At 31.1% G+C, this 16860-nt stretch overlaps 1 protein-coding gene and 3 long non-coding RNA genes across 4 annotated transcripts; 3 read left to right on the top strand and 1 right to left on the bottom strand.

Annotated features, from left to right (window-relative positions):
- Positions 1 to 253: 253 nt before the first annotated feature.
- Positions 254 to 1058, top strand: LOC140181865 (uncharacterized). Its single transcript, XR_011877488.1, has 2 exons — positions 254 to 448; positions 726 to 1058. It is a non-coding gene; the product is annotated as an uncharacterized lncRNA (long non-coding RNA).
- Positions 1059 to 2832: 1774 nt separating this feature from the next.
- Positions 2833 to 4050, top strand: LOC140181908 (uncharacterized). Its single transcript, XR_011877545.1, has 2 exons — positions 2833 to 3067; positions 3622 to 4050. It is a non-coding gene; the product is annotated as an uncharacterized lncRNA (long non-coding RNA).
- Positions 4051 to 4779: 729 nt separating this feature from the next.
- On the bottom strand, positions 4780 to 8733 carry LOC112776016 (uncharacterized). The gene is made up of 6 exons (XM_025819966.1): positions 8010 to 8733; positions 7673 to 7927; positions 7444 to 7570; positions 5559 to 5725; positions 5364 to 5453; positions 4780 to 4937 (listed from the first exon to the last, which is right to left on the bottom strand). Exons 1-6 carry the CDS (start codon positions 8731 to 8733, stop codon positions 4780 to 4782), a joined length of 1521 nt encoding a protein of 506 aa, XP_025675751.1.
- A 3212-nt stretch (positions 8734 to 11945) lies between these two features.
- Positions 11946 to 13299, top strand: LOC112775156 (uncharacterized). The gene is made up of 2 exons (XR_003189474.3): positions 11946 to 12134; positions 12553 to 13299. It is a non-coding gene; the product is annotated as an uncharacterized lncRNA (long non-coding RNA).
- The last annotated feature ends 3561 nt before the right edge of the window (positions 13300 to 16860 follow it).

Below are 16860 nucleotides of genomic sequence, written 5' to 3'. Positions count from 1 at the left end.
AAGGCATTTGAGGTGGAAAAAAGTGCTAAAATTCTATCCAAGGGTTTATTTCTCTATTTTAAGCTAGTTACCGAATTTAATATTATAATAATAAGATAAGATATTTTTGTCAGGATGATGAAGTGTATAACCCATTATATATTCTTTGAATTAAAAAATATCATATGCGGTCCAGTAAAAAATATTATATATAATGAGAGAACCAAATTAAGTTGGTCGAATATTTAAGTAAGTATTAGAGATTTAAATTCTGTTTTGTATATATTTAATCAACATCAACATCTATATTTCACAGTCCATACTAATTAAGTATCTTGGTTTATATATATACACCGACGCATATAGAAATTAGTAGACTAATAATAAGCATCTTTATAAACACACAGTGTTTGATAAATGGCAAAATTAAAGATGGCAAACTTGTTCACACTTTTCCTTTTGCTTTCAGGTTCAAAAATATCATCTCATATCTCTTGTTAATATATATCTTGTGTTCCTTCCTCTATTTTATTATTATTATTATTATTATTAAAATGTGTTATATATTTTAAGACTAATAATTGAATCGATAATATTAGAAGGATAAAAAAAAGGTCTAAATTTATCTACTTTATTTAGTATTAACAATTAACAAATATTAAATAAGATAAATTCTAACTGTTTATAATTTTTTTTTTGTTACAGAATATTTCTGTAATTAAATTGTGTTTGTGGTGTTGTATCAGTGACGGGTGAAGTGGATGTGGGTAGAATGAGAAGTTGTCGCGATGATAACTGGCATGGCTTTAACTGCGAAATTGAAACTGCTTGCTACGAGCATTGTAAGAAGTACAAAGGAGATTCTGTGTTATTCTCGTCACTTTGTATAGGCCCTCACAATTGTAATTGCCATTATTGGTGCCTACCACGAGGGGAGAAAATATAATAATAATACCAAAAATTCTCAAGGGTCATTAAAATTTACAAAAATACTATTTGTATACTAAAATAAGTTACTAAAATTAACTACCGATGTATTTATGTATAAATATATGTGTAATTTAATTTATTGTTAATAATGTGTATTTGTATTATAGTATATATTTTATACTGATCACTGAATTTGATAGCTAGATTTTAGTTTATGTTCGGTGGGTCGGTTACCGGACAGTTCAGATTGCGATCCGGGATGATGGTAGGGGCTCGTCAGGTCGTGGACTGCCGGTCGAGGGGTGCGAGGTCCCGATGTCCCGTGTTCTTCGTAGAGAGAGGGGGGTGCCACCTGCAAAGACACTCCGACGCTCTTGTCAGTAATGTGCAGGCGGAAAGGGTAGTGTAATCTGTGACGTACCTTGGGGGGAGAGCAAGTCTTTCCCTTATATACCTGTCAGAGGTGGGTCCGTCCAGAATAGGCCCATGTTCCTAAGGACTTCGTCCCCCAGCTGCACATGAGCTGTCCTGGACGCGTGTCCGGGTCGGTTTGCGGGGCGTCTATTCGGATCGGGTGGTGTTCGGGTCGGCCCGGCCCGTGGAGGTTCTGGACCAGGCCGTAACAGTTTACATGTAATATAATTCTAAAATTTATTGTATTTGGCCATTATTTTTAACTGTCAAGCTAATTTCTTTAATCTGGTAATTTAATATAATATATATTTTAACCTATATTTTTAGACATTGATTAACTAATTACTAAAGATAATAAGTTTTGATAACCTTCTAACATTTCTCTAATAATAATAATAATAATAATAATAATATAATGAGTGAATAATATATATTGTATATTTGTCTATCGAGAAGCTAATATTAAAGATTTAAATCATTCTTCGTTATATTATATACAAACAAATAATTTCTGGATTCTTTTATCATGAAGATAGAAAAAAAAAATTCTGCTAAATTAAACCTTTGTAAATAAGAAATATATAAGTTCTTCTAGTAATGATTTGTATTTAGTACAAAAGAATTTATGTATCACTTGTTTATCAAGTTCAAGAACTTATTTGTAATTAAATTTATTGAATAATTTATTTATTTTTAGAATAAAAGAGTAAAGATCTATTTATCATTTATATTTATGTGTTAAAATGTGTCATTCTTGCTCGTTATTTTTTTCTATCTCAAGGATATAGTTTGACTTTGCAACTGCAATTTTATATTTTTGGAGTTTATTTTTTATGACTTTGGTAATGAATTCTATGAATGATTTTGCAAATTTTTTGTGTATGTATATGTAAAACCGAAAAAAAAATAATTATAAGAAATGTATTTTTATTAATTAAATACATCTTAACTCTTCATTATATTTTATATTAATAATTTAAATTTAAAATTTTGATGTTTTATTTTTTATTTTTTATCTTTAAAGCAAGCTAATTTTCTAATATATGTTTGCAATCTTAAAGACAAAGTTATTTTAAAGGAGAGAATAATATTAGAATTAGTATCGAGTCTATAGCCCAATTAAAAAATTATATTATAAATAAGAATAGAATATACTAATATAAATATATATGATATAATTAAAATTCTAATTTTTTTTAATCCTAATTCTAAAAAGTTCTATTTTGTTCTCTCTAAATTTTTATTTAATTCTCTCTATTATTTAATACAAATTCGTATCATATATCTAATAATAAAAGAAATCATTTATAATATACTCTTATTAACTTTTCATGAATACCAAACATTAATTACTTCTTGTAAATATCAAGTTTTATTACTTCAATTGATAATATATCTAATAATAAAAGAAATCATTTATAATATAAGATAAGAGCTAGATGTACTCTTATTAATTTTTCATGATTACCAAACATTAATTACTTCTTGTAACTACCAAGTTATATTAATTCGATTGATAATATTATTGTATGTATTAACCTTTATTCAGACAGTAATATAATAACGTAGCATATATGCATGCGTGGCTGCTCCTTAATTAGAGTTAGTTACATATAAATACACCACCCACATCTCTTAGAGTTGCATGCACCAATTGAAAATTAGAAGTTATTAACAAGTATTTCATAGATGGCGGCTAAGTTCACGATGACAAACCTTTTATCGCTTTTTCTTCTGGTTTTAGGTTCTCATTATATTATTAATAATAATAATAATAATAATAATTATTATTATTATTATTATTATTATTATTATTATTATTATTATTATTATTATTATTATTGATACTTTATCCTAATATTATACATAAGCTAAATTATTACACTATTATCAAAATTACGCATACCACCTTTCTATTTCTTTTACCAATAACATATATACTCTCATCACTTGAAATAACTTTAAAATAGGATGTAAAATAATTAGTTCCCACAAAACTATAGAGATAGAAGAATAATTACACAAATTATTTTTCTTTTAAATTGTCGTGAAGGAAATCTTTTGTCATTGCAAAAGTAAAATTAAAAAAAAATACATATTAACATACAGTTGACAAATACATACATATGGTTCCGTTAGTTATATTAGTACAAGTAATCTAAGTATATTGTTTAAAAGTTGAACTAATGTTATAAATAAAAAATCATGTGTGTGATTTTGATAAATTTCGGAAAATAAGAATAAAATTATTTGTCCTGAAATATATTGTAATTAATAAGTGTGTGTGATTGCATGCAGCTATATGTTCAATGAGAATAGAAGTGATGAGTGGAGACAAACAACCTTTTTGTCGAGAAAAATGGCCTGCCAGTGACCACTGCCTCATTGAGTTATGCCCCACGAAATGTCAAGAGAGGGCCAAGGAGAGGGATGCCCCCTTCCTGCTAGCATTTTGCGTACTCGGTAAAACTTGTTTTTGCGAATACCAAAAAGAATGCTCTGATGTTATTTAAAATAAATTAAAATTAGAACCAATAATAATAATAATAATAATAATAATAATAATATATGGAGATTAAAATATATATCATTTGAGAGTTGTTCTTATGTAGAAGGACGATTATAAAAGGGCTGATTAGTGACTTCATCTCTTTAGAAATTTAAAAAAATATATCTATGTATGAGATATGTATTTAAAGAAATAAAAATTATTATATAATTTAGTAATTTTATTATGTATTATTTTTTTACGATATTTATATTTTAATTTTTTATTTATTAATATTTTTTATTTAATTAATTTAATATTATACACTCAAGTCTTTGTATTTTTTTAATTAATTTCTATGTACTCGTCTCTATATCTATTTTTAAAAAATTTGTTTGTTTTTTTAATAATATTAAAATATTAATATATTTTATATTATATTATTATATAGAATATTAACAATGATTTATATAATTATATGTTAATAATTATATTGAGTATTTTAGATTGTAAAAAATACATATTACGTCTAAATTATTTTTATCTAATATAAAAAGATAATTAAAAAATTTGTTTGAAATTTGACTCTGCATATTATAATTTTTAGATATGTCCTTGCTTACATGTTAACTTTTCATGCATAACAAACGACAAGTAGTATTGGTATTCTGAAGCAAGATTCTGAAAACCAAATCGATTATCAAACCGCTCTAGCTTTTGGTTTATTGGTTCATAAGTTTAATTGGTTTGATCGTGGTTAAATCGAAAAAATTGTTTTATAATAAAATAATAAATAAAATATAAATAAATACATAAAAATATAATTATAGTCTAATGTAAATCTTAAAATATCATTAAAATTAAAAGTACTACATAAACTAGAATGTTCTAATCTCATTTAAATACAAATTCAAAAGTCAAACAACCAATCAAACATAACATAGCAACATCAAAATAATCCAAGTTTGTCATGAATCATCAAAATCCTCCATAACTTGCTGCAGATTTGCGTCATTGATATCATCACCTTCATTTCCACTACTTGGACCAGAAAAAGCAAGTGGTGCAGCATAAAATGTACTACTACTACCACCACCACCTTGATCTAAATAAGCATCAATCTCATCTAACAAAATATAATACATTATCAAATTAAAGATCAAAGCTATTGTAATTTATTGTCTGATCAATAAACTACAATACTCACCAAGCAAGTCTTCAATATTACTTGGAAGATCATGCTCTTTTTCAACAACCTCTTCCGTCACCCAAAAATCAACCATATCAATCTTTTCAATATCGATTGGATCCTATTGCAACTTTAGCTTTCTTTTTTTTCTTTCCTTCCTAACAAATTAAATACAATATATGATAAGCCTAGTATATTAACTATACAAAATCTAATGATATGGAATGAAAGGAAGAAATATATATTACCTGGATTTAAGACGCAAATTATATGTAACATACACAATATCACTTAGCCTATCATGCTCCAATCTATTCCTTCTTGTTGTATGAATTTGATAAAAAAGACTCCAATTTCTTTCACATCCTGAAGAAGCAGATGCTTGGCTAAGAATACGAACTGCCATATTTTGTAAACATGGAGCAGAACTACCAAACAACCTCCACCATTCATCTACAAGTTACAATCCCATATCTCAAGTATTAGTTATCAAACTAAGGAAACCAAAACATAAAATAAGTAAATAACTAAAGCTTATTATCAAACAGATATTATTACCAGGTTGAAGTCTTTTTGCAGCTGGAACAGCTTCAAGCCTATCAAAGCTTTCCTTTCGATCTCTATATAAGTGTATTTCTTTCATTGCCTCAACTGAATCTAAATTATTAACCTTGCAATGCAATGTAACAAGATCAAGTAAAGCTCGCATGACATCACGTGCTTCTCTATAATTTTCAGAAAAAAGCAAGCAGGATTCAAGAAATAAGCTGCTGCGTGAAGACTTTTTTTCAAGTGTTTGTCCCATCTTGAGTGTTAGGATTTGGTTGAATTAGTCCCACATTGCTTAGGATAGCAAATGGAGTGGGTGGCCTAGGCTATAAATATGAGGCTAAGTTCTCCATTTGTTTTTGCACCAGTCGGAAACACTTAAAGCTTGTATCTGACTTTTCTTTTCCTCTGTACTCTTTGATTAGAGAGTGTTGTGAGGTGTAGTTAGATATTTGCTTTGAGAGAGTGTGGGTGTACTGGAGTTCCGGTGTTAGAGAGAAAGAAGTCTATGTGTTGTAATAATTTTCACATAGTGATATTCTCTGGTTGTCATTTGACAACGGCCGTGGTTTTTTCTCTGGTAATTGGAGTTTTCACGTTAAATTCTTGTGTTGTGATTGTGTCTATTTTATTTCTCTGTCAAAGGTGTTTTCTCAAGGAGGAATGGTGTCTTATTCCCAACAAGTGGTATCAGAACTTCAGTTCGGTGGAATTTATTCTTAGTATGCTTTGTGGTTGCAGCCTAGTCTGACCTTCCACATTAGAAAAGAATTTTGTCCTGTGGCTTGAGGTTGATCTTTGGTTGCTGTTGTTGTTGCTGGAAGGCAGTGTGACACTGTGAGAGTGCAGTTTGGAAAGGTTCTGGCTAAGGAAAGACTTGGTATTTAAGTGTGTCCATTGTGACCCACCTCTCTTTCCTGGGGACCCTTCCTAGTGCACTGTCTACAGTTGAGTTATACTATTCTAGTATACAGTTGCAACAATGTCAGGATATTCAAGTGCTATGAAGCTTGAAATAGAGAAATTTGATGGAAGAATCAATTTTGGCTTGTGGCAAATACAAGTCAAGGATGTGTTGATACAATCAGGTTTGCACAAGGCGTTGAAGATAAAAAGTATCCTCATGGTATTACCGCACTGCCATGGATAAGGATAAGTTGTGGCAATCGGGTCCACAATTTCACACGGGCATTGGTTGGCGTTGAGATGCAAGGTGTGTGGCGGAGTTAGGTCGATGGCTGAAGAACTTCTAGGAAAAGCCAATTTGGAAGTTGCACCATGAATTTTCAGCAAGGTTTCGATCTGTACTAAGGCGAAATGCTTGGAGTGGTCTAATTTCAAGTGAGTATACTTTCATGGTGGAGTATGATAGTTCTCTGAACTATGATTGTCGGTATAGACAATGGCAGCAAAAAATTGTCGGTGTTGACAATGGAAGCTGAAGATGTGTGACTATTTCAATCAAGGTGGAGATTGTTAGGATTTGGTTGAATTAGTCCCACATTGCTTAGGATAGCAAATGGAGTGGGTGGCCTAGGCTATAAATATGAGGCTAAGTTCTCCATTTGTTTTTGCACCAGTCGAAAACACTTAAAGCTTGTATCTGACTTTTCTTTTCCTCTGTACTCTTTGATTAGAGAGTGTTGTGAGGTGTAGTTAGATATTTACTTTGAGAGAGTGTGGGTGTACTGGGGTGCCGGTGTTAGAGAAAAAGAAGTCTATGTGTTGTAACAATTTTCACATAGTGATATTCTCTGGTTGTCATTTGACAACGGCCGTGGTTTTTTCTCCGGTAATTGGAGTTTCCACGTTAAATTCTTGTGTTGTGATTGTGTCTATTTTATTTCTCTGTCAAAGGTGTTTTCTCAAGGGAGAATGGTGTTTTATTCCCAACATTGAGTTGATAATCTCTGTGTAAGGTTGATATGCAGTCTTCCTTTGCTTGAACATTTCTTTGATTCCATTTTCTGACCCCAGCATACCTTCATAAACAATCCCCAATGATGGTTTGTCATCGGCATCTACCAACCTCAGCAATTTAATCAACGGACTCACAATTTGGCATGCAGTAAAACAATCATCCTAAAATTTATTGTCTAGGATAATTGCACTCATAGCTCTACCATTAGCACTCATTCCTAATTTGTGTCCGGTAAAGTATGTATTAACAACCAATGCTTGTAAATCCGATTTGCGCTCAAATATACTCATCAATGTGAGGAAGACAGTGGCAAAACGAGTTGCACCTGGACGAACAATCTCCCTCCAACCAGTTCTTTGTCTTAGCCAGGACAAGAACACCGTATGATTATACACAAACACGGTAATCTTCGAAGCACGTGTTGCAAGGCTAGAAATATGTGGCATGCTGCTTATATCTTTTAGAATAATATTCAAGCAATGAGCAACACAAGGTGATCGACCAGTGAATATTTTCAAATTTCTTATTAATAAGCCTACCAGCAGCAACATAATTCGTAGCATTATCGGTCACTACATGAACAATATTATCAGGTCCAATCCATTCAATCACCTCTGAAAACAAGTCACACAAGCTTGAAGCATTTTTAACCATACTTGAGGCATCTACAGATTTCACAAAGCACAACCCTTTCGAACAATAAACCAAAAAATTAATCAACGTTCTTTGCCTTTGATCTGTCCAACCATCAGCCATGAGAGTACATCCAGTTTCTTTCCAAGCAGACCTATAGCTATCAACAACTATTTGACACTCTCTTTTGAGATCGGCTAATAAGTTAACCCTCAAAGAGTCATAAGAAGGACCTTTATAACCAGGCCCAAAGCCAGCTACACCATCCAACATATCTTGAAAAAAGGGTGACATAACCGCATTGAAAGGAATCCTACAATCCAAAAGCCATCTAGCCACTCGCTTATCAACTTCATGAAGCGCCTCTTTGTTTTGAAACACGCTTTTCAGACTTGGTTGACTTCCCGGAGTTGTTCTTGGTGCAAACATAGGAGGAATAATGGTTTTTGCTTTCTTTTTTGGATCGCCTCCAATAACCTCCTTAGTTAGTAACTGACTCGGAGTTTGTAATTCTTCTTGCGCTATTGCTTCATCAATTGCATCCTCACACTCATCGGTACCCTCTTCGTTGAAACTTACTTTCCTTTTCCTAGTTTTACTTTTCTGAATCTCTTTCAATACTCCTTCCATTTATTTTTCTACATCATACGGGACCTTAGAACACTTCTTAATGTCTCCACATATATTCGCCAAATACTTTTTCATTCTATTAATTCTCCCGCCCCCAAAAGTACTCAGACAAAATAAGCATTAGTAATGCGGTTTTTCATTTATATTTTGTAAAGCAACGTATCTCCAAGCAGGATCAGCTTTCCCCCGAACAATAGAAGTTTGTGACTGACTTTTGTTAGTTGCGGGAGGAAGAGAACGTTCATTCGAAGCAGAATTATTTTCAGCATTATTATTCCTAGGTAGTTCTTGGTTGATACTTTCATCCATACCTAAACATTACCAGCAATCCAACCCAATAATCTCAACTCTCAAGTTCACAACAAACAACATCCAAAATTATTCAAAATCATTCACAATTATTCAACAAACAACAAAATCCAGTTCAATAAACACTAAACAAAGCAAAATCAAAGAGCTACTCAATCAAAGAGTTCACAGTTTAGCAGTTCATCATGTCAGTTCATCATGTCACAAAATCCAGTTCAGTTAAGCAGGATCAATCAGAGTTCACAGTTTCAAAGTTCAATAGTTCATCATGTCACAAAATCAAAGAGCTACTTAATGAACAGAGTTCACAGTATCAGAGTTCATCATAGTATCAGAGACTCAGAGTTCATCATGCAACAGTTATTCAGTGATTCAATCAAACAGTCATAAGTTCATAACTAAAATAAAAATTACCTGGAACTCGAAGTCGAAGGCTTTCTCTCAGAGCTCGAAGGCACCTTCAACGCTTCAACCGAACATGCAGTAGGCCAGTAGGGAGAGTGGGAGACAGACAGCGACGCGCGACTCGCCGAGTGGTGACTGGTCGAAGGAAGTGGTTGCTCGCCGGAGGTGACTGGTCGAAGCCTCGAAGGAGCTGACTGTGCGACGGAGGTGACAGGTCGAACGAGGTTACTGCGTGACGGAGGTGAACGCTCGACGGAGGTTCCTGCGCGACGGAGATGACTGCACAACGACGAACCTTTGTGGCCGTGTGAGCCGGTGAGATCGTGATGGCGTTCTCTACTTCTCTCTGAAGCTCGATGAGAATGGTGAAGGTGAAAGTGTGAACTGTAAAGCTAAGGGAAAGTGTGAACTATGAAGGGAATTGCCAAATTAGGGTTTCAGAGCTCCAAACGGCAGCGTTTTGCTGCAAAGCTCAAAACCGGCCAGTTCACGGTTTAACCGGCCGGTTCACCGGTTCAACTCCGATTTCCAGATTTTACGATTTTTTTTATTGTTCGAACCAATTTTCAAAACATTGGTTTGAAAAACAAACCGCATTTTCAGACTATGGCGTTGTCACTTTGCTTTGGACCTCGCAATTGCCAATGCTAATATGAGTGCTCACCACCCGCGGAGAACATATAATAATAAAAATAATAAATAAAAATTTACGTGTAATTATTTTTATATAAAATTATTATTTAAAAATTATCTTTTAACATAATTAAAAAATTATGAACTTAGCTTCACGTGAAGATAATAAATGCACGAGTGTATTTAAGTCTTTACTAAAATAATATGAGTGAATGAAATGCAAAGTACATTTGTTTATCAACAGGAAGCTAAGATTAGATATTTAAATGACTCTTCGTTACATTTGTTAAAGTGTGTCATTCTGGCTTGATATTTTTTGCTGAATTATTAACTATATATGATAAGAGATGCCTTTTGTTTATTTATTTATTTATTTCATATGGAAAAGGCCGATATGCTCAAATTAAAGTCTATATTATATATATTGAAGGTATATTTAATTATTAGCTATGAAACATTTAAGAAAAGAAAAATATGATACTACTAATATGAAAAGAGAAAATTTTGAGACAGTAATTTTTAATATTTTTATTATTATTAATCATTTAACTAGTATAAATATTAAATTATTTGTAATAAATAATTTTTATTAATTTATATATATAAATTTTAAAAAAATATGAGTATAAATTATATTAATTTATGTGTGTAAATTCTGATAAATATAAATATAAATTATATATTTTTTGTGTGTAAAATTTCTATAAATATAAGTATAATGAATTGCATGATTAGTTTTGTAATTTTTTTTTGTGTACACATTGTGTTTTCGTATTTCAAGATTCAAAATGAGTTTATGATTCATGATTCAATTTTTAATTGTAGTTTAGCTATTTAGTTATTGTATTCACTATTGTACTATAAAAAAACAATTATGTTACGTGTACACCAAAATTAGTTATTAAAATTAGTTATTAATATAAAAATATATTAAAAATAAATTAAATCATATATATATTTATATATAAATATATTAGTGACTGATTTTAGCGATCAGTTTTAATATATAAATAGTATTTTTATTATAAGCAAATTTGTATGTTGTGACAATTTATTCGTGGCGCGCAATTTCCTTAACATCAACACTTAAACCATTTTCTTTAACAAAAACCTTCTTTTCAGAAATAATAAGAAATTGAACTAATTAGTCCGACTACAAAATAAATGTGACACAATTAGTGAAATAATAAATATTTTTTTCTTAAGAAAATGTTTTGACGTTTAAGTTTATGAATAACACATTTTTTCAATACATATATGAACAAAGGTATTTAGAAGAGGGAAAAAAAAGTTGAACAAACCTAATTGAGAGTAAGCTTAACTCAATTTTCAAAGTTAAATCATTTGATGAGATTTATGAATAGTTATTTGGATGCCTAAACATTGCAGGTGAGTTACCTAGGTAATAACATTAAATCGAATAGGTTTTTATCGATATTATATTAAAATTAAAATTAAGTCACAATATAAAAAATTAATTTATCTAAATGAAAAATATTTCATATTAATAATAAATTCTTTAGATGGCTTATTCTTTAGAGATGTGATTATGTGAATCTTTCTATAAAATTAACATATTTTAAATTGGTTGTCATTCAAAAACTTCAATACAAAATATTTATACAATATTTTGTGTGGTCTCTGTGAATGACCCAATCTTTATTTTAAATTTATTTTCTTTTAATTAAACTAACAATCATTTACCGTCTAATAATAAAAGAAATAATTCATAATATAAGATAAGAGCTAGATGTATTTTTATTAACTTTTCATGAATACCAAAAGCCAAACATTATTAATAATTACCTTTTGTAAATACCAAGTTTTATTAATTCAACTGAACTTAATTATTATTAACCTTTAGACAATAATATAGTAATGGAGCATATGCATGCGTGGCTGCTCCTTAGAGTTGCATATAAATACACCACCTAAATCTCTTAGAGTTACATGCACAAATTAAAAATTAAAAGTTACTGATATAGCAAGTATTTCATACATGGCGGCTAACTTCACTATGGCAAATCTTTTTTCACTTTTCCTTCTGGTTTTAGGTTCTCATTATATTAATTATTATATTATTGTTATTGTTGATACTTTATCCTAATAATATATAAGATAAATTATTGCACTAATTATCAAAAGAAAAATTCTTGACCATTAGTAATTTTTATTATTATTTGATCAGGATAAATATTAAATTATTTTTAATAAATAAATTTTATTAATTTATGTGTGTAAATTTTAAAAAATATGGATATAAAGTATAAATTATATTAATTTATGTGTGTAAATTATATATTTTTTGTATATAAAATTTCTGTAAATATAAATATAAATTATTGCTGACTAAGTACGAACAAAAATTGATAATATTTATTGGTCATATAGTATTATTCCTAAATATATTGTTTAAATGTTTAATTAATGTAATAAATAAATAATTAAGTGCATGTGATTGCATGCATGCAGCTATATGTTCAGTGAGTAATGGAGGCAAGGTGCGTTATTGTGAAGAAGAATGGCCTGTGAGTTACAACTGCTTGTCTGATTTATGCTCCAAGGAATGTAAAGAGAAGGCGAAGGAGAGGGGTGCCCCCTTCATGGAATCACTTTGCCAAGACTCTACTTGTTTTTGCCACTACAAAAAAGAGTGATGATGATTATTATTATTATTATTATTATTATTATTATTATTATTATTATTATTATTATTATTATTATTATTATTATTTAACATAAATTAAAGGAGGAATGAACAATAATTAATATATGGAGATTTAAATAATTCTCATTTCATGTGGTTTTTGTTATTGAAACTATATCAAAAGGAATGTGAAAGGTACCAGGCTTCAAGGGAGAATTTCAGAGAGAAAGGAAAAGAGAGAAAGAAGCACGAAGGGTGTGAAGCTGCATTCAACTCAGTAACTGAATTGCAGCATGTGTGGAATTGCTATTTATATGTATACTGCTAGCTAACCAACCTGTAACAAACTATAGAACTTGCTAGAAGCTGCTGCTAAGTCAGCTGGGCTCCTAACTGACTAACTCTAACAGAAAACATAATTAATCAGTAATAGCACTAATAACTAGCTAGCTTATAACTCCTAACAGAATGAATTACAAATAACTATCAAGTATGTGATTTATCTCATAAAATCATTTTTTGTAAAATTTTAAACTGATAAGAGGAGACATATAAACAAAAATTTAATTTTAGTGTACGGTGAGTGTAAATTAGTTTTACACGTGTATTTATTTATATAATACTATATAGTAAAAATAACTATTTTTTACATTGACTGCATTATTGGTTATCCAAAAGAACGAATATAATTGCACGAGTATGTAAAATGCTTTATACTGTTAGCGCATCAAAATTAAATTCTATGAATTAATTATATTTTTAATATGTCTTTTCACACAAAAAAATTTATTGAGTTTATGTGAGTTGCATATGTTTTTTTTTAATTTGTCTTGTGTTTAAATTTTTTTTTTGTCACTAAACTAGTGATTGAACTCTAAATTTTTAGATTATAAAAGTTTTGATACGATGTTATGCCTATAACTATTTTTTGCAAAAATTTAATTAAATATAATTGATAAAAGAATACCCGTAGTGAATGATTATATTTCTTGTTATTTGTGTGATTATCTTCATTACATTATTATGCATGAGATTTGAATAGTTATCATTATTTTTATATATTATTGCTCAATATAAGGTTGGGAGAGATGGCTATTTTCTTTAAATAATAATAATTCTTTTCATGCATGGTTTTTATGCTCTTTTTATTTAAAAAACTAAGTTGTTATTTTCTTGTTTTAAAATTTGAGGTATTTACATTTTTTTGTTGCATTGTATGCTACTTTAATGTCATATTTTAATTTACTGGCAATACACATGTTAAGTTATACATATTTTTCTAGTTTGTCACAAAATATAGAAAAATCAGTTAGAGAAAACAACACAAATTCTATAAAAAGAACACAGGAAAAAAAAGATAGAAATGTATACTTGTTAGTGTAGTAGATATGAATTTTTCCTCTTTTAATTTGATGTTAAATCAGTTATGGTAACTAGGTCTAATTCTGTTAGATTCTGTTACTCCGTTACTCCTTAACTAATCTGAAAACTCACAAACCACACATTTACTCATCACCTATAAATACCTGCATTATAAGAAATTCAATTTAGTTTTTCAATAATAATTTCAGCTTCTTTCTCTCACTCTCTCTTTTCTCAATTCTTCTACAAACTTCTGAAACCTCACATGGTATCAGAGCTGTAGTTTTGGTCTATGGATTATCACGTTCCTTCTGCAACACCAGCTCAAACTACACAGCAAACTTCAATGGCGTCAATTACAAACTTTTCAGCCACAATCAAACTCTATGAAGACAACTTCAAAGCTTAGAAGTGTCAAGCTCTTGCGTGTGTTAAAGCCAACAAACGGCAGAATCACATCATAGCACTATCAATTCCGAGAAGATTCAATTTGGAGCAGGATCGAGTCGAAGGTAAAATCTCACAAGAATTTGAAGCGTGGGAACAACAAGATGAATGCTTAGTAGCATGGATGCTCTCCGCTATGAATGAAGCCTTTGTAAACATGGTTGTTGAATATGATTACGCGCATGAAATTTGGGATTCACTAGAAGAACACTTCACCGCCAAAGTCAATTAAGAACATGAATGTTGAAGGCACAGCTGAAAATAATAAAGAAACACGACGCAACAGTAATTGAGTACATGGCCAAAATCAACAAGGTAGCTAACTCCCTATCAGCTCTTGGTGCTCCACTTTCTAAGGAAGAATATTTTGATTGTGCCTTAGGAGGTTTGGATGAAGAATTCAATGCTTTCATCACTATGGTAAACTCAAGAATGGACTTAATGACCATCAGTGAGCTCGAATTGCAACTTCTTGCATAAGAAGAGGTAAATAAAAGATTCAGAAAAACAGATCTAACTATGATTCATACAAACCTAACTAAAAAAGAATCAGACACAAGCAAGGTGAGCAACGAATTTGCAGCAGAGGAATCATATGGAGGCTATTATGCAAGAGAACAATCAGGTAAGAGAGACAGAGGAAGAAACTCTAGAGGAGGCAGATCTTGGTGGCAAGAAAACAAGCAACAGTGTCAATTGTGTGGAAGAATTGGCCACACAGTTTGGCAATGCTTTCATAGATTCAACCAAAACTATCAGAATCCTCGACTTTACAACTCCAACGGTGGCCCTCCACCACCAAACGGCCTTTTTCATCAACAAACTCCACATGATCAGCCTCCCTACCAGCCAAGTCAGCAAGCAAGCTCAAGCAACCGAAGTCTTCCTCAAGCATTACTCATTACAAACAATATTGACAATAGCTGGTATCCTGACTCAGGGGTGTCTCACCACCTCACCTTCAATCATATGAACTTACTTAGCAGTTCAGAATACATAGGACCTGAACAAGTGTTTGGAGGTAATGAAAAAAGGTATGAGTATTGCTAATATTGGAAGGTCTATCATGCATGCATCTATGTCAAACAAAGTTTTTAAACTCCAGAACTTGCTTCATGTCCCTACAATTTCAAAGAACCTTGTTAGTGTCTCAAAATTTGCACTAAATAATGGTGTGTTCTTTAAATTCTGGCCTTATGTTTGTGCTATCAAATGCCAAGAGTCCAAGAAGATTATGCTTCAAGGCAGACTTAAAAATGAACTATATAAATTCAATGACATCCAGGTTTCAAGACCAATCTGAAAGACAAATAAAGCCCAAACTTCACAGGCTTGTAATTCTGATCAGCAAAAGAAAATAAATGCAAACACTGCAATCTTAAGTAACAAAACTCAAAGTGAAAAAATAAACAGTAGTAGTATGCAAAAAGGAAAAGAAAAAAAAAAGAAAGAGAAAAATAAAATTAAAAAAAAAGAATCAAGACCTGTTGAAAATCAAGTTCTAAGAAAAATGTCAAATAGCAGCAGTAGAACTGTTAAGAATGACTATAGTAGTACAAGTAGTGTGAGTGTTGATAGAAGTAGTGTGAGCAACAAAACCAATGTTAGAGGAAAAAATGATAGCTTGTGTAATAAAACAGTGCTCTCTGATGTCATTGTGCCACTCAATGAACTTGGTGCTATTACTTTAAATAATAAAATTGCTCATGTGATTACAATTTCTATTGCCAATCCCTGCACTGATGTGCCTGTGCTAGCTAATGCTATTACTTCAAATTAAATTACTGATAGGATTGTAAATTCTGTTACTAATCCCAGCACAGATATAACTGTACCATTTGCATTTGATGATAATACTTTACACAAGCCTGCTCATATGACTGCAAATTATGTTGCTCATCCTAGCACTAATAAAGTTATCTCTTCTAAATTTTTATCTATAAATAGAGTTGCTGCATTAGTCAAAAATTGCACCACAGATAATGTTTCCAAGAATCCCCACAACACTCCCACCAGTACACTACCCATTCCAATCACAAACAACTCCTGTGATCCCAGCCAACCTATTAGAGTCAACAACAAATCATTCCCAACCCAAACTTTCATACCCAATGTCACAACTCACACCACTACCACACTCAATCCCAAACCTACTGCCACAACTAACACCATTAACCCTCTTGAACTATGGCACAAAAGACTCGGCCACCCTTCCCTAAAAATAACCAAGACCATACTCACCAAACATAACATTCCATTCTCTCAGATTACCAACACCCTTGCATTTTGTGAACCTTGCACCATTAACCAAATTCACTATCTTC

This window comes from Arachis hypogaea, chromosome 19 (genome assembly GCF_003086295.3).
Source record: "Arachis hypogaea cultivar Tifrunner chromosome 19, arahy.Tifrunner.gnm2.J5K5, whole genome shotgun sequence".
NCBI classification, from domain to species: domain Eukaryota; kingdom Viridiplantae; phylum Streptophyta; class Magnoliopsida; order Fabales; family Fabaceae; genus Arachis; species Arachis hypogaea.
Note: the sequence above shows the minus strand (reverse complement) of the source record. Positions and strands in the feature narration are given on the sequence as shown.